This window comes from Columba livia, chromosome 6 (genome assembly GCF_036013475.1).
Source record: "Columba livia isolate bColLiv1 breed racing homer chromosome 6, bColLiv1.pat.W.v2, whole genome shotgun sequence".
Taxonomy (NCBI): Eukaryota; Metazoa; Chordata; class Aves; order Columbiformes; family Columbidae; genus Columba; species Columba livia.
Window position 1 is genome coordinate 1,200,347 of NC_088607.1, and position 18,331 is coordinate 1,218,677.

Genomic DNA, 18,331 nt, shown 5'->3' on the forward strand with positions numbered 1-18,331 from the left:
GGCGCCGTGCCCAGCCCGCCCGATGCCCCCGGCTCCTCCCACCCCGCCGCTCCTGCCCCGACACCCCCGCGGGAGCGCAGGGAGACCCGAGACGCCGGTCAAAAACCCTAATGCGATGTGATGCTCAAAAGCCTCTTTTTCCCCATAGCGAAGGGGCGCTCCCCAGGCGGGGGGGGGCTGACTCCGGGGGCTGGCCAGCCCGGCTACCGGCTGCCCCCCCCTCCCGGGGCGGCCCCAGCGCGGCCCCCGCCCCGCGCCCCCCCCCCGCCGGGCGGAGCCAGAGCGAAGCGCCGTCGCCAGCCGGAGTTTCACTCGGCGGCGGTGCCGGTGCGGAGCGGGGGCTGCCCGGCCCGGCTCCGCCGCGCCCCGTGCCATGTAGGATGCTGCCGGCTCCCGCAGCCAAGCGGCCGCCGCCCCTGCTCTGGCCCCCTCCCACCGCCGAGCCCCCGGCCACCCCCTGGGCCTGGGTGGTCCCGGCCGCCGCGGGGCTCGTCAGGGTCGCCGGCGCCGCCGGGGCTCCCCCGCCGCCCCCGCTGCTGCTGCCGGCGCCGCCGCCCGCACCCCCCCCGCCCGCCGCGCTGCTGCGGGCCGGGCCGGGCTGGCGCGTCCCCTGCGAGCCGCTCCTGCCGCTGCTCGCCGCTGACCAGCACGGGGCCGCGCTCCTCCACGGGCAGGTACGGGCCGCCCGGACTCGGGGAGAAGCTCGGGCCGGGTTGGGGGGGCTCGGCGGGGTCCGCCGCGGGGGCAGAAGTTTCCCGTCGCCGCTGTCCGGAGTCCCGGGGAAGGAGCCTCCGGCCGCCGCGGCGCCGGCAGCCGCTCGCCCGTGGGGGTGGGAGCGCTGGGGAGGGGGGCAGCGGCGGGACCGGCGCCCACGGAGCGGCGGGGGCGCCGACGGAGCGGCGGGGGTCTCTTGCCCGCCGCCCCGGGGGGGGATCTCTGCCCGCCGCCCCGGGGGGGGAATCTCTGCCCGCCGCCCCGGGGGGGATCTCTGTCCGCTGCGGGGCCGCGCTCCCGCCGCTGTGCCGGGCAGCCGCCGGCGGGGGCGGATGGAAACCTGCGTTGGGGTTTTATCGCGCAAGAAAAGGGCTGGGAGAGGGTCCGCGGGTCCCTCCGGGCCGTCTCGTCTCCATCATCCGGTAACCGCCGGTTGCAGGGTGCGTTTTCCGCAAATACAGACCAGAAAGGAAACAAAAAATCGCTTCAGCAATGCTTGTATAGTCATATGTAATGTCAAGTGTTTTGTTTTTTTGAATATTCATAAAGACTAAAGTTTTGAGTCATGTCAGTTGAACCAATCTGTCTCGTCAGTGCTTCCCCTGATGAATATTTCAATTATTAATTGCTGTCGTAAGACTGCTTGAAATAGTGAAGCATTTCAGCTGGAGTGTTTATCCTGTTACAGATGGAGATATCGGAAGCTAGATGTGTAGGTTTGCCTGGTCTTTTCATTTTTTACAAGAAAGAAGTAAAAACAAACCAGATTTGGGCGCTGTGGTATCCACTGGATTTCATGTGAAGATTTCCAGCCTTTTCGGGCACGAGCGTCTCTTGTGGTTTGGGAGCAGAGTGAGCGGGAGGGAGAAAATAGGTAGTGCTGGGTCTGATGAAACGCTAACATCAATGATTCCCCAGTGTGACACCACTTAAATAAACTGCAGAGATGGTTTTACTGTGGGAACCCATTTGCCAGACGAATTTAAGAGAAAACATGTCTCCGACACTTCCTTTTGTTCTCATTTGCCTCCAGACGAATTTTAAAACCACTTTCTAGTGATGTTTTTGTTTTATATGTGAGTTTCTGTTTGAGCACAGGAAAAATGAAGCTTCCCTGGTGGCTTGCAGTCATTAGCCAAGTCCTGCTTTACTGCCAGGCTACTGATTCCTGGCTTTCTAAAGCAGTTTATAATGCCAGTGCCATGTGTCACTCACCGTATAGTGCCTAAAGAAGCGCAAATGGTTGTTGGGCTGAAGAGACATGTTTGAAATTTTCTGTACTGCTATGCAACTAGAAAATCGTGGAAAGCATTGATTTACTCTGAGTAAAATCATTTGGTTAACTTTCCTTCCTGTGTTTTTCCCCTAAGTGGATATTTGGAGCTCATTCTCCAGTCATAGGATTTTCACCTTCTTCGAGCGTGGAGTTTGTTCCTGTTTTTCCACCTGTGTACACATCTGCGGTTCTGCCTCATGCTGGGAAAAACTGGATGGATAAAAGGCTACCGAGCTGCAAAGTAAGTCTGATCTCGGGGGCTGAAGTATTTTCAAGGCTGAAGTGTACAGGCTGAGGGGTGTTCTGGGCTTTGTGAATAGCGAAGGCGAGTGAGAGGTCGGGAGTTTGTCAGGCAAAACCCAGCGGAGGAGAAATGTTTAGGGGTGGTTAACGGAGGAGGCTGCTCCTATCCGCAGTGATACATCGTCACTTTTCTGAAGTTTTATAATAAAAAGACTAAAATAGCTTTAATATTAATCTCTATTACATTGAATAGAATGTTTTAATGTTACTATGGGATGCGGTCATGAGAGTGTTTCATTTTCCCTTTCTTCCTGGCACTTCCCCCACAGGGCATCACCGTGAGCACGGCCAGGTACTGATGCCAGGCTGTCACTCACGGTCCTGCGTCCTCATCCTGCCCACAGTCCCCCATATCTGTACATTTACCCACCTGAGTAATTAAAGTGAGGCTTTGTGGCTTTATCCCGTGTCCCCCCCGGCCCCGTCTGTCCCGTTCCAGGGGCAGCGCAGTCTCTCACTGCAGGTGGGTTGCTCCAGAGTAGCTGTGGCTGGGACACAGTTGCTTTCAACTCTTCTTTTATTGTTGTGATACTGCATCAGCTCATTAGTTGTGTTAAAAGCTGGTTAATTTTTAAACGGTCAGCTAAACTCAGCCTGCAACATTTATGGAGCAGAGATCAATTTATTTTTGCTAATTTGTCCCTGAATGGAGACACTGTCTGTATTATAATAACACTGAGTTACAGATACTTTCTTGTCACTTTTATTTCCGAATTTTGTATCTCAAACCTTTACATTATTTTTTTAAAATTCATTTTGGACAGATTTACTTGAATAACACATTTGCTCTGGATTCAGCGTGGGTACATCCTGAGGACTCCAGACTCTTCCAGGGCAATGAGAAGCCTCTGTTGCTGACAAATCAAGTGGCCATGGCCATAGCCAGGCCAGCTGCTGCCTCCAGGCCCCTTCCCACCATGGTGCTGGCACCTCAGCTCGTACCAGGTCAGTAGGGCAGAAATCATGAAGTACTTCCCTTTCTTATTTTCTTTTTAAATGCATCTCCCAGAGATGCATCAGCCATTCTGTAAAGTGAGTATTTCATTCCATTCAGCTCAAAATCTCTTGCTTGATCTGAGCCTTGATGGCAAAGTGTGTTTTATCCTCTAAATTACTTTTAAAGAAAGAAAAGACCATGTGTAGCTATAGAAGATTGTAACTGATTATTCCAAAGCTGGTGGTTGACTTCTGGAGTGAAGAGGCCAGCCAGTCCCAACATACTTGGTTTCTTTTCAAACAGGAAATTGCCAACTTAGTTAATGTATAATTCTCTTACTGGCTGCTAATTTGAAGAACTTGGTGTGGTCTGTGTAGACAGCTATCAGTGGGGAAGAGTAATTTACCCATCATCTCATTAAGACTCGGTTATGCACAGCAATATTTGTGAAATAAATTCTGTTAATCTGTGTAACCCACATATGTCCCAGCTGCTAACAGGAGAGCTGAGCTTTGCACTTGGAAGAGAACAGGAATACATTGCAGTGAAGCTGTCTCTCTCTCTTTTGGTGCTAAAATAGTCATATGAAATAGCTGTTGTCTTGTAGAATAGGTTAAGAGGTAAAACGCTGCTGATGTTTAAACCCCTAACATATATTCTTACATTCAGAATTAAAATATTCTTAATGGCTTGCTGTCATTGTTTCTTCCATTCTTAAATTGAAAGTAGTGCCCTTCTTGCCTTGGTTTTTGCCCTGTAAAGTTCTTATTTTGCAGCTGTATAGCACGGGGGAAGATTTCTTGTATTTTGCCAGTAATGCAGAGATTGAGTGAGCGTGTGCTGGAAGAGATCCTTACTGGTGGGGTCTATTTGCCAGGCGGATTAATTAGCAGTGAATATTTTTCTGCACTGAAAGGTGCTGAACCACTCAAATTGGTTCCATAGTTTGATGTTGTAGCAACCCCTTGCAGCAAGCTGCCTTCTCCTGCCAGAGATGCCTGATGCTGGACTGATGAGCCGCTCAGCAGCGCTGGGAGACATGGCTGCCATGGGCAAAGCCCCATCATGCTGCTGCATCCTCCAGGGATGCCATGGGGACCACACAGCTGCTGCATCCTCTGGGGATGCTGTGGGGACCACACAGCTGCTGCATCCTCTGGGGATGCTGTGGGGACCACACAGCTGCTGCATCCTCTGGGGATGCTGTGGGGACCACACAGCTGCTGCATCCTCTGGGGATGCTGTGGGGACCACACAGCTGCTGCATCCTCTGGGGATGCTGTGGGGACCACACAGCTGCTGCATCCTCTGGGGATGCTGTGGGGACCACACAGCTGCTGCATCCTCTGGGGATGCTGTTGGGACCACACAGCTGCTGCATCCTCTGGGGATGCTGTGGGGACCACACAGCTGCTGCATCCTCCGGGGATGCTGTGGGGACCATTCTGCTGCTGCATCCTCCAGGGATGCCGTGGGGACCACCCAGCTGTGCTCCCGGCAGCAGCCACTGCTCAAAGCCTGGTTTTAAGGTCAGGCGTGATGCTGAGGGAGGTGTTCTGTGTAGGGGAGAAACAACCCATTGTTTGTTTATGTATGTTTATAATATTTTGGTTTGTTTTAAACATGTTTTATTCCACACAGTATTTCAGACATAAAGCAAGCGTGTACCTGGCAGTGGGTTAGGGAAGAGTGCCTGGGCATTCCCAATCTGACGCCACGTTTGTGGGCTGTAAGTAGCACAGAGTGAAGAAGATTTTCTACCCCCAGGACAATATTTGCACACTCAAGCCTGTTTTCAGAGGTCTTAGGTGGATCCAACTCTTCCTCCAGCAGCATGCTCAGAGTTGGCTGCCGCCTCTCCAGAGCCCCCTGAGCTCCTGTTTGGGTGGGAAAGGTGCAGGGAGGAGCACGGAGACCCTCGACCACCTCTCTAAATCTTCCCATCCCTCTTTAAATCTTCCTTCCGATGGACATGGTTGGTGCAGACCCAGTGAACCCTGGCGCCTTACAGAGCCACGTGCGTGGTGCTGGCGTTACCGCAGGATGGCAATGTCTGTGCCCATCAGCAGAAGTTGTTTCTGGGAAGTGTGTTATGGTAGTACTTGAAGTATTTCCTATATAATCTTTATACTTAATATGAAGAGTAATAAAAATACTGAGAGCAAATTGCTTAGTTAAGTGGTTTAAACTGAGAAGTTAATAAGCTTTTTGCAGGCTATGCAGCTGTATTCATTTGGAAAGCCTGTCTTAGGGCAGGTTTGCCTTCCACAGTTATCGGTAATGATATAATTGTTTTCTCAATGTATCAGCAATGTTACAAAGATAAAGGAATGAGGCATTGTAGTTTGGCAAATGGTACTGCACATAATTTAACAGCTGCGAGCCCCTACTACTAGAAGGTGTTATTTTCTGTAAGAAAGGGAAGCAGCTATTATTCTCGCGCATATTGCAAAACATGAATTTATGTGCTTACCATTTTGTGTATCTAAAGCGAATAGTGACATTTTATTTCCCCACCTAGGAATGATAGCTTGTTTTATGTCTGCTGGATACTGCGTTTTTGTGTGAGGAAGCAGTGCCTAGATATTTTTGCAGAGCAAGGATTGATGTTTTTGTCTCCTGCGCTGTGCTCTGTGCGTGCGGATGAAGTCGGGGGTGGTTTGGTCCCAGGAGAGATGTGCCCGTGTGGCACCTGTGCGTTCTGCACATCGTGTTCTGTGCATCGTGTCCTGTACATGTGGTTGGTGGCTGCTCCACGTGGGGCACAGGGCACCGTCAGGACCCCTTGGTGGCACCTGTTTAGATGAAAGCTGTAGCCCTCTGGTACATGATATTCAGTGATTTTTACTATTATTGATGCTTTTTTTAACCATTTGAGGGTACATTCTTGCAGTTTGGCATTCCTGGCTCCCCAGGGCATTGCTCACAGTGGTTCCTTGCAAGGTGGGTGTTCTTATTGGTGTGTTCAAGAAGGTTTTCCCAGGAAACCTTGGAGAACGAGCCTTTCATGCAGACCCCTGCGAGGGGGGAGCAGAAGATACAGACGGAAGCGTGTTGTCATCTCTTCAGAAGCAGAGCTCCCCAGAGGGGCTTCGGGAGCCGCGCTGGAGAACGCTGAGCAGAGCCCGCGTGGGGTGGCCGGGAAGCGTCCCCAGCGAGCTCAACAATGCAGTGGTTTTGTTAGGTGGAGATGGTGGCTTTCAGCTTATAGCCCTTGAAATGCCTGTTTGCCTTCTGCTTGCTGAGGTTGACAGTGAAATGAGAGGTCGGTGAGTTGGTGTCTTCTGTAACTGTGCACAGTCCCGTATCTCCCAGGCTCAGCGTTTGCAGGGACTGACACCTTGCTGGCTCTCCAGAAACCCCAGTGCGATGCTAAACCCAACAATTTGTGGGCATGCCAGTAGGACCAGTAACAGATTGTGTTCTGAGGAGCGGCTGAGGGACCTGGGGGATTCAGCTGGAGAACAGGAGCTGAGGGGAGACCTTCTGATCTCTGAACTGCCTGAAAGGAGCTTGGAGCCAGGGGGGGTTGGGCTCTGCTCCCCAGGAACAAGCTCCAGGAGCAGAGGAAACGGCCTCAAGTTGCGCCAGGGGAGGTTGAGGTTGGGTCTGGGAACAATTTCTTCCCCAAAGGGCTGTGGGGCATTGGAACAGGCTGCCCAGGGCAGTGCTGGAGTCACCAGCCCTTGGAGGGCTGGACAGACGGACATGAGGTTCCCAGGACATGGGGCAGTGCCAGGGGTGGGGGAACAGTCGGACTCCATGATCCTGAGGGTCTCTTCCAACCACAATGATTCTATGATTCTATAATGGTCATTACCTGGGTTCCTTACTGAAGACCATAATACTTTGCAGCTAATTTCAAGGTATTGTCCTTTGAGCTGATCATGGAATCATTGAATCTTTTTGTTTGGAAAAGACCTTTAAGATCATCAAGTCCAGCTGTTAAGTCAACACTGCCAAGTCATCTCCATACAGACCCAGGAATTCTGTCGGGAGCTGCTCAGCCTGTGACAGGGAATTCCCATCCCCGCCAGACCCAGGTCCTGGCACGACCAGCGCTGCAGCCGCATGGCAACGCAAGTTGCTGCTGTAGATCTTGCCACTGGCTTGTTGAATAAGAGCTCTCCAGATGTTGTAGGGGTGAAGGTTGTGGTCAGCTGCTCAGCAGCAATTTGGAACCTTGTGTAACCTTGAGAAGAGAGTGTTTATGGTACAGGAGCTTTGGCCGGGGTGTTGGGTAAATGGAGCCTGGGTGCTGCCTCCTGCACTTCTGATCAGAGCAAAGGGAAATAACATTAGAGCATCTATATTTTTTTTAATGCACGTTTCAGCATCCGTTGCCTTATGCTGCTGATTGGGGGTGTTGTGCCGGCCCTGGCGCCGGGGGCGTCTCCAGGAACAGCTGCAGAGGTGGACGCAGCAGAATGTTTGATGGCAAACACGGGGGGTGCTCGGGTGTCCTTTGGGGGCCCCGTCAGAGCGGGAGCCTGGGAGGAGAAAACCTTCTGATGGGTCTTGTCTTTAACAAAATGCTCAGAGTATCTTCATGTGTAACAGGGGCTGTCTAACCTGGAATGAAGACTTTCCCTATTGGTTTCCTTGAAGGAAAGTAGTCCTCTTAAATCAGATATTTTCTTTCTTGTTTGGTTTTTTTTTAATGATTTTTCAATAGGAAATATTTTCTGCGAAGTCGAGTCTTTGTTGCTGCCTCTATGTTTCCACACTGTCTCTCTGCTCCAAAGCAATCTTTGCTCTTTCATCCGTTGGTGTTGAAATCAGAAGTACTAGAATGCAGAGTTCATAGACATTCTTTCATCAGATTGCTTATGGAGATTAAAATGTTGATCCTTCCCATTAGGATCTCTCTTTCTTTTCATCCCTCTAACTTTTACAGAACTGATCTAATATTTTTCATAGCAATTATTAGTATTAGAATTTATATACATATGCAGATATATGTACAGATAAAGCTTTCTAGGTAACATCAGTTTAAATTGCAGACATTACAAATCCATGAAGAAATGTGGTTGCTTTCTGTAAAATTTGGGTTCCGTTTCCTTATATTTTTGATGGTTCTGAAATACTTGACACAGGACCCTCTGTATTTCCTGAACACAAACTTCATGTTTGAAGCACGTATGTGTAGATAAGTAGCCAGCTTTTGGGTCTCTGAAATCATGTTCTTTGATATTTAATGTGCATGTGCTAGGGCTCCCTCTTTGTAAACCGAGAACAGCACTGCAGGAACCTGAATATCCCTGAAATGCCATGAAACCCTCTCTATTTGTGGAGCATTCGGGCGCTGTAGAGATGAACGCTTTATTGAATCTCTGGGAATGCTTGACTTTAATCGCAGCATTTACAGAGGTTTTGTTTTGCTTGTGAAGTTAGTGCTTTTTAGTGCTTTTTGTGTTACGTACCCAAATCAAGTGAAAGCTCCAGGCAAGTTAAGGGTTTTTTTTCTTTTCACTTAAATGATAGAAATAAAACTACATGTAATGTGTTTATGGGAAAGGCTTGTGGTTCTGACCCCTTTGTAATATTGTCCTGCCTGGCTCCGAGACCTCATTACAAAGACATTCAGCTCTTTCAGTGATTTGCAGAGACTGTTCCTGTTTGTGAGGAGCCAGGTATTGTAATTTATTGCATGTGAGCAAAAAGCGAGCTGCTAGAGCTGCTCTTCCCGGCAGCCTCGTGCAGTAGCTGGAGTTCACAAACGCAAAAGGCAATAAGCTTTTTTTCCTCCCTTTGGGCTACAGAAGATGGGGATATCGATATGTTTTCCTTTGCATTAGGATAAATCTGCTATTTAAGTCAATCCATTGCTTCATTTATTGATGGGTAAATGCTGCTCGGGAGCTGACGTCTCAGACCACGCGCAATTTGGGCAGCAGGACCAGCAGGTTCTCGGCCATTTGCCTCCTGAGAGTATCGATAGTGGTGCTAGAAGTGCCTGTGCTGCAGGTCTGCGGGGGTTGTGCTTGGGAAAAAGATCCTCCCAAGAGGTATTGGAAGCTGCCACTAGAATCAGGATTGGTGCCAAGCCCTGGTGCATGAGGGGGCATCATTACATGGGGAGATATTGCAATGGTTGGACATCATTGCATGGGGGCCATTATTGCGTGGGGGCAGGCCTTTTAACCCTAGCTATCTTTTTTTACACGGAGGTGCTCATATTTATCAGCTCTGCAAATGGTCCACCATGTAGGCTTTCAGGAATCCAGGATTTGTAACTGATGGCTCCAATACTGCCCAGAAGATGTTTTCCTCTCCGCATCCGGCTGTAGCTGGGCCAGGGCAACCAGCGCCGGTCGCTTCCCCTCGGCCGGCAGGAACGGGCAGAGCAAGCAGAAAAGGCTCCTTTTCTTCCGTAAATTGTCACTTGTGCCCTGTTGCATGGTTTGCTTGCCTGGTTTGTTTGTTTTCGTTTTCTGACCTCGTGTTTGTTTTTCCCCCTTTCATGGCTCATCTTCAAGGAGGGAGAATGCACCCAGGACAGTGCATTCTGCCTATTTCAACCACCTGGGTTTGCTTCCTTTTCTCTTCTCCTTCTACCAAGACAGTTGTTGTCAGTTTTAATATTGATAACAGTCTAATAAGTTTAATAAAGAGCTGTCGTCTGGAACAATTTTTTTGTTTTTTTTTTTTCTCTATGAGATGCTGCAGATGAAGGGAAAGGGAATAAGGGATAATAAACAAGAATTCAATTTTTTAAAAAATTTATTTTATTTTCATTCTTTCAGAGGCATTTTTCCACACCTCTTTGAAGCAGCGTTCCATGTTAGATGGCAGCTGGTTCCTCCTTGCTGGGCTGGTCCATACGGGGCTGCAGGTGTGATGGAGCTGCTATGGTGGCTCTCGACCCATCTGGCAACAAAAGCTGATGGGACATCTGTCCTGTGACAAGGGACAAGTTGACAAGCTTGTCAAAACTCAGTGACTTCATGCTGCGGCCGTGTTATCCCCACACCCTCCGGTCCTGTCACTGATTTGGGTGGCATCAGCTGAGATTCAGTGAACATCTCTGAAATGGCTTTTTATTCGCAAATGATGGGCTTTTAATTTTATATATATATATATATATATGTGTGTGTATATATTTATATACATATATATATATATTTTTAATAGCAGCTGGGACTGTGCATTGCTGGCTGGAGCCGGGTCCGGAGCAGCGCGGTGCCCAAGGCTGGGGTGGGCACAGGGCCACCCCCAGACCCGCAGGCCACAGGCAGCCGGGCTGTTGGCTTCAGCTGGCTTAGGAGTGAAAACAAGGAGCTGCATATTGCTTTAAAAAGAAGAGAGCATTGAACGCATCTTTCTATGGGAGAGGCTCAGGACCTCAGCATCACTATCTTGCTAACTTTGGGGTCAAAGTATTTAACTGCTATTTAGTGGTGTTTAATTTTAAATGACTTTCAGAGCATGCACGTGTAAATTGAAACCCTTCAAATTATTATTATTATTTTTTATTTAAATATACATTTCAGGTCCCTTAGGAAGCTACTCAGTACATGGTGGGTTTTTTGTTTTGTTTTGGTTTGCTTTTTACCCCAGTAGCATTGAGTTCTGGTGTCCTAATCTAACATGGGCAACGGCCGTGAAAAGGAGGTGTGTGGGTGGCAAAGCTTGGGTAGAAAGCAAGGGCTGTGTGGTTCCGTGTGCTTGGTGCTCAGCTGGACAGAGACAGAGCAGTGCGATGCAGGGGGAGTCCCGTTGTGTTACAGTGGTGCCGTTTGGCTGTTCCGGGCTGACAAGCAGAGGCAGGCAGGTCAGTGTCTGCGCTGGGTCCTTGGTCCTCACCCATGGAGGGTTTGCTGACGCACAAGAGCTCACAGGGGCCTACGGGCACTTGCAGCAGCTCCTGGGCTGAAAGGAGAAGCAAAACCCCATCTTTTATTGAAACATTAAAAAAAGTTAAAGGGAACATTATGCTCATATGTATTAATACTTTTTTCTCCAAGAGAGACAAAAAGTTCAAAAGGTCTTTAACCTGCTTGAATCTTTCTCCTCTGTTATTTTTTTAATGTGGGTCTTCTGGGAAAGGTGTTCATAACCCTTTGGTAAAGCTGTTTTCCTGTAGGCAAAACTGAAGACAAGGAATGAAGGGCTGTAATAATGAAGTGCAATTTAAAATTCATTAAGTTATCTGTACCATAGGTTTTCCCAATACCAGTAACTTTTTTTTAATCTGAAAAGGAAGGTCCTGAACTACCCTTTTGGGTAGGAGTGGGTGTTCATAGCTCATAAGTATTAGTAGTCTTTACTTTTGTCTGATTAAATAATTTCTGTTCTTTTGAGTGTTTTCTTTTAAGGAGGAAAATCTCCTAGTTTCAATGATTAATGTGTTCGTGTCAGCAGCCACAGGGCGGTTCTGGAGCTGAGGGGTTTGGGGCTTTTGGGTCTTCTCATCAAGAACAGGCACTCGGGTACAATTCCCAAACTCGTGCGGACGACGCTGTGCGGGAACAGAAGGCACAGCAGGACCAGCTCCTCCTCCACCTGTGCCCGGGGACCCCTGTCCCATGGAAGGCAGCAGGGAGATGTTTGGGGACCACGCCTGGTCCCTGCTGCTGGGCTTGCTGGCTGGTTCCAGTGCCTTCCCCACTCTCCGTGAATTATCTCTGAGTAATCTCTTGTTGCTTCTTCAGCTGCTCCCTGTTCTTCAGTTGCTTCACATCAAATGTGCCGCACGTCTCGGTGGTTTCCCCAGCATGTGTTTGCTTGAGAAGAGTGGAGCTGGGAGGCTGGGGACAGATGCTCCAATGGGGTTTGTTGTTAATGTTCCCGCAGACAAGTGTTACCTTACTCTCCAAGATGTGGCGTGACTTGGCAAAAACAGATATGGGGAATCTGCCTTTGCTAGGATTTTTTTTCCCCCTCAAGGGTATATAAATAATAGTATTTTACTACTATTTTCAAGGCATTTGACTCTTGAAATTCATGTAAATGTGGGGTGAGTAATGATGATTCTAAAAAACCCTTTCAAGAAGTTTCTGGAAATATTACTCATTTTGAAACATTACTTATTATTTAGAAATAATGCTTACTGCAAAAGCAGGTTGGTTTCTGAGAAGAACCCTCCAGGTATGCTGAGTGCAGATGTGGGTCCCGAGCTCTTAATAAGTCATGGCCTGGGTCACCTTCCTATTGCTTTGGCAAATGGTATGTTACATTAGGGGCTGATAAATTGCTGAGATAATTATTCAATTGAGTGCAAACGGCTTGATGAACCCCAGCCCCCAGTCTGTGCTCTCCTCTCCAGCACTAACCATGACAGGGGCAGACCTTTCTGTACAGAATTATTTAGCAGGAGAGAGGGAGAGAGAACTTCATCAAAGGCGGGGAAATCACCCAAACTTCTCTTTCAACCGGCTGATGAAACTTTAATAAGGGATTTGATGAAACTTTAATGAGGAAGCCCTGCTTCAGGAGCGTTACTCATCTGGAAGACTCGGGCTATCGGAGCAACCGAGGCTTCTGTTATTGGGCTGCCTTCCTGGGCTCTGCAGGGAAATCGCATCTTCTTCTCCAAAATGAAAGAATCAAACGAGAAGTAAACAACCTTTCTGCTCGTGTACCCTGTCAGAAGCCAGTAGGAGGGTCCTTTTGCCTAGAAAAGATGAGTTTTCATAAGGTAACAGAAGATGTTTTGTGGATTTTCCCAGCTGCAGGCAGCCTGAGTTAGGAATGAGTGCAGGCTTGCGGAGGCCAGGTGTTAAACCTAACCTAGTGGGCTGGGCTAGTCCTCAGGGGAATAAACCAAAAACTTGCATTGAACAATTGGATTAGTTGGACACTGGTTTTTTTATTATTACTTCAATTGTGACTGTTGTGCAATAGTCTGTTTTTCATCTCTCTGTGGCTCAGTGATGAAAACTGTAGTATTTGTGGGCTTTTTCGCCTGTGTGTCTTTTAATTAGTGCATATGCAGCTGTTTTCAGTGAATTCTTCTTGGCATTGACGTATATATAGTAGAAATAATAGATAATAGATTTTTTTGTGATGCGTACTGAAAATATTTGACTTCTGTTTTGCCAATACAGAGCTGATTTTGTTGGCAAATAATTGTTTTTGAGGAGTATAGGAGCAAAGCTGCCAAAGTGAGTCTAATAGGTATCCTCAGGAGCCCAAATTAGCTGCAACCAAAGCGGGTCCTCTCCAAACCCCCTGACCCAGTCTTTCCCCAGTGTTAACTGGGGGCAAACCGGCACTTGGCATCTGAAATCAGAAGTTGTAGGTGCATCACCCCCCAGCGGTCACTTCCCCAGCACCGGTCGAGGGCCAAGTCGCTTTGTTCCTCACGGGGCAGGATGTGGGACAATATCTACAGGCTCACAGAAAGCCTCAAGTGAGGAGTCTGATCAAATGGTGATTTTTTTTTTAATGTTTTTTTTTGCAGAGCTACAGTTGGCTCTTATTGCCTGAAGGATTTCCACATGAACTGAAAACATTTGCTGAATGACATAATAAGCTAATGATGGCTTAATTTTTGAATGCATAGCTCAGTGTAGAGGGAGGAACAGCTGGTGTTTGTCAAATTAGGTTTTCTCCTTAAGATTTTTACTACTCATCTTCTTGTTTATTTAACGTATTTAGCCAAGATTGAGCTCTGAAGGTCTTCCCCATAAGCTTGTTAGACTTAAAGGTAAATGTTGCACAGTCTAAAGTGCGTTTAAGCCTTGATTTGTGGGACTTCTGAGTCCCCACATAAAACCATCAGAAGTTTCCCGCATGGTGAGTTTTCAAGATGAAGGATACTGGTACATAAAACTTGGAAAACTCAGGTATTTCTGTACAAAATATGGGCCAACAGCCAGGCAGATGACAGTGACGTGGGATGGTTAATATAGCAAGTAACAAAAACCTTCAGGTTTGCAATCAGACAACTCATATTTAGGAAAAATCAGAATAAGTGCTGCCATGCATCGTTATAAAACTGTGGGAGCTGCAGAACATGGCAACCAATGTGTTCAAATATTTGACTTTTTGATTGTGTTGTTTTTTTTTTCATTTAAATGTAATAACTCTGTGCAGTTTTTGTATGACTCACTACTGCCTTGTCCCTCTAGGTTATAATGATATTTTCACATGTATGGGGTTTTAATCTCTAAAAATGCGCCAACCACAAGCTAGGACTTTTAAAAATAATGATTAGGAAAGAGGCTTTCAGAAAATATGTAATAAACTCAAAACTTAGCGTCTCACTGAGGGGGACGTGGAAAGGAGACGCTGCATGGGAAATGTTGCAGGCTCGTGTTCCATCTTGCGCTGGAATTCAGAATGCCAAAAATGTCATTTTACTCAAATCCCTTGGTTTCTGATTAAAAATAAAATCTCTTGTGTGTCTCTCCCTTCCGCAGGTGGTTGCCAGCACAGCCTCAAAGCGGTGGGTGGCAGCCAGGCCCTGGCGTTGGCCACCGCGGCCACCACGGCGCTGGTGTCGGTGGAGCCCGAGGCCGCGCAGGGCCCGGCCGGCCAGCCCTGCCACCTCCTCACCTTCCGCCCCATCAAAATCCCCCTCTTGGCTGCGCCTTTGCCAGGTAAGGTCACTCCTGGTGACACCAGTGAGCAGCTTTTGGTGTTTATTTGCCATGAAGAGAGGCTTCTGCGCATGAGTTTCGGTGAATATTCAGGGGATATTTAGCAGTGTGTAGGGGAAAGGGACCCGGGGGTCCTGGGGACAGCAGGGTGACCATGAGCCAGCCCTGGGCCCTTGTGGCCAGGAAGCCAATGGTACCTGGGGTGGGTTAGAAGGGGGTGGTCAGTAGGTCAGAGAGGTTCTCCTGCCCCTCTGCTCTGCCCTGGGGAGACCACAGCTGGAATATTGTGTCCAGTTGTGGCCCCTCAGTTCCAGCAGGACAGGGAACTGCTGGAGAGAGTCCAGCGCAGCCACCAAGATGCTGGAGGGAGTGGAGCATCTCCCGTGTGAGGAAAGGCTGAGGGAGCTGGGGCTCTGGAGCTGGACAAGAGGAGACTGAGGGGGGACTCATTCATGGGGATCAATATGGAAAGGGGGAGTGTCAGGAGGATGGAGCCAGGCTCTTCTGGTGACAACCAGTGACAGGACAAGGGGCAATGGGTGCAAACTGGAACACAGGAGGTTCCACTGAAATTTGAGGAGAAAGTTGTTCCTGGTGAGGGTGTCAGAGCCTGGCCCAGGCTGCCCAGGGGGGTTGTGGAGTCTCCTTCTCTGCAGACATTCCAACCCGCCTGGACACCTTCCTGTGTAACCTCATCTGGGTGTTCCTGCTCCATGGGGGGATTGCACTGGATGAGCTTGCCAGGCCCTTCCCATCCCTGACATTGTGGGATTCTGTGATTCTCCGATATAGGTGGCATTGCTGTCATCTGAAATTAAAGTTATTTTTTCTGGTGCGGTTTAGAGACAATCTCTGAAATTGTGTGTTAAAAGTGGGTTTGGAACTCCATGTCCATTTGCAATGGTTGTGTTGCTGTGACGTTTCCAGGTGGTAGATGAACTGAGCTGCATTCTCTGTCATCTCGGTGAAAGAAAATGTGGTTTTAGTGGCACCAAGTCTTTGCAGCAGCTCCGCAGGTTACAGTGTTGGCAGCTGAAAGGTATTTGTTTAAGATACAATAATATTTGGTTAAGACTGAAGTGGATTGTTTGGGTGTTTATAAAATATGCTGGGAAAATGTAGCCATGGTTTTGTGTTTGTTTTTTTTCTGATAAGTTTAGGTGTGGTTGCTTACTGGAAAGATCACTATTTTCTGAGCACCACTTTGTGCATCAACGTTGTGAATATGGCAGCTGGGGAAGTTCTGTGGCATCCGTGACTTGCTGTGGAACTCTGCCTGATTTAAAGTCTTTATGGTAGTTTTTGAAACTGTACTTTGGGTGCTTAAGGCTATATTTAGAAATGTTAAATACCAATTAAGTTAAAAATTTAAATTAGGGTGCATTTTCCATTTTTTTGGTACCTGAAGTGTAACACGGCAACATACAGCCAGATTAAATTCCACGGAAGGTATGCGGTTATGATTTTTGGTGTTCAGATGATATCTTTTAATGAGAAATGCATCTCAGTAATTATTGTTCCTGTTGAGCAGTCATTAGAATCTCCCGGATAAGCACCTGCCAAGGGCGTACAGCGGTGCTTTTGTGTTTGGGGAGTCTGAAGAGCAAACTGACCTGTAGGGAGAAAGGTACAGGTTGACAAAGGCTTTGTTGCCAAAGATTGGGACTGAAATAAGAGCAGAAAGCAGAATTAATGCCTGCGATAGGCAGGAAGTTGGTGCTGCTTCCCATGGGGTATTGTTTGACCCACAGAAACCATTTTGCCTGTTTGTAAGTGAGCATCTTAGAGGAGAACCCAAAGGGAACAATCTCATTCTTTATCAGTGCTGAATTACATGCCTGATGTGCTCTTCCCCAGACTGAGATGCTGGGTGAGCTGGGAAGGAGCTGCCACAGGACCTCTGATTTACAGCTGCGGGGTGAGCTCTGCGTGAAGCGTGTTAGACGTGATCGAATATTATAATGCCGGGAAGCTCTACCGCTTCGATAACCGGCTCAGCTCCGCAATGATAAACATGTCAGGCCGTGATAATTGTTGCTTTCCTTTCGAATGAGTGTATGATAGGCTATCAAATAGCACGCTTTGAGTGCCTGAGCAATCATGGTATTATCAATCATTCACAGTAAACCACACACTTCTGGGTGTTTTCTCCTACAGAATATATAGTAGCTTTTTAGAAAAGAAAGCCTGCAAGTGCCCAGTCCGTGTACAATAAACTTGAGATTCAGCTAACCATTTTTCTCTATTAATCACCATCTCTGGAGGGAAGGCCAGTGCCTTTGCAAAGCCTTACATAAAACATTTTTATGAAATTGCTTTTCATTGTGCTGGCGGAGAAGAGGACTCGAAGGTGTTGGGTTTTAGACAGTTCTCTTTGGCAGCACCGGTTTGCTGAGGAGCTGGAGCAGGGCTGGGTGGCTGGCGAGGAGCATCCCGGTGCGCTTGGGATGCAGCTGGGGCTGCCGCATCAAATGGGGTGCCGAAGGAGCCAGGCTTTTGGTAGGTGTGAAAATGGAGAAAAAGGCTGTGCAGAAGCTTTCAACCTCACGTGTGCTCGGGGTGCGTTGGGGCCGCCCCTGCTCTCTGCTGCCAAAACAGCTGGAGCTGGTTCTAACTGAATTTACAGGAAAAAACAGTCAGTTGGCCAAAGGCAGCGCTCTGCTGTCAAAAATAAATGTCTCTATTGCCATGTAAGTTAATGGCTGGGAAAGCATCAAGAAAGTGTAATCTAATGTACAGCTAATCCCAAGTGTGGAACATGCTTCATAACCCCGCCGGCATCTCGGTTAAAAAAATCTGCGCAACGGCGTTTGTTGAAGATGACTTATTGTTCTCAAAGAGAAGTTCATCGTGGAGAGGTCGTAATCTGGGGACCCTGGGGTAGCTTGTTTTTCTTGATCCGTGTGTGATTTATAAAGTAACATGGTAATTAATGAACTTCCTGTGTTCTTCTCTGAAGTTTCTGCAGGCAATGGTCAAATAATAGAAATGAACTTAAGAAACAGAAGATTAAATTAATTCCAACTTCAGTCTTCATGTATATTGGTGCCTATAAGGCTGAACATTGTGTATTTGGTTTTACACTGTTAACTGATGATGCTGGAGATTGGTATTATAATACCACTTTGTGCAGTACTGTGTTTCTAATCACAGCGGTTTGTTCAATCAATAATCTTATAATTGAATATTTACTATGAAGGAGGCCTTTTAATATGATTAGTTTTGTAGCCTTACAGGTTTGGCTGTGTTACCTTTGCCAGCCTAACGAGTAGATGTGTTGAATGAATAAGAAATAGCAAGTTGGTGAAACAAGGCGGTTGTTGGGGAGGTTTGGCAGCAGCGCTGGCCGGGACAGCATCCAGGCTCACAGAGGGAAATTTTTGGAGCTTCCTTGAATTCCATAAATTAAGGAGAACCTGAAGTATGTGGGATACAGCGGTGATTTTTACAAGCTCATTTTAATACAATTTATTTTACGTTTTGTAAAAGAAAATCAGAAGTAGAGCTATAATAGAGTGTGGGATACTTGGGGAATTCAAAAGGTTTCGTAGCCCT

At 47.8% G+C, this 18,331-nt stretch overlaps 1 protein-coding gene across 2 annotated transcripts in view; it reads left to right on the top strand.

Moving 5' to 3' along the window:
* The first annotated feature begins 283 nt into the window (after positions 1 to 283).
* Positions 284 to 18,331, top strand: part of TCERG1L (transcription elongation regulator 1 like) — a 72,942-nt gene continuing 54,894 nt past the window's right edge. The window contains exons 1-4 of one of the 2 annotated variants that reach the window (XM_065066695.1): positions 284 to 674; positions 2,085 to 2,231; positions 3,058 to 3,238; positions 14,597 to 14,776. In XM_065066695.1, the coding sequence (XP_064922767.1) occupies positions 381 to 674; positions 2,085 to 2,231; positions 3,058 to 3,238; positions 14,597 to 14,776 (802 nt within the window). In that variant the 5' untranslated portion in view covers positions 284 to 380. The remainder of the gene's footprint in view (positions 675 to 2,084; positions 2,232 to 3,057; positions 3,239 to 14,596; positions 14,777 to 18,331) is intronic. The other variant, XM_065066694.1, reaches the window with a different exon arrangement.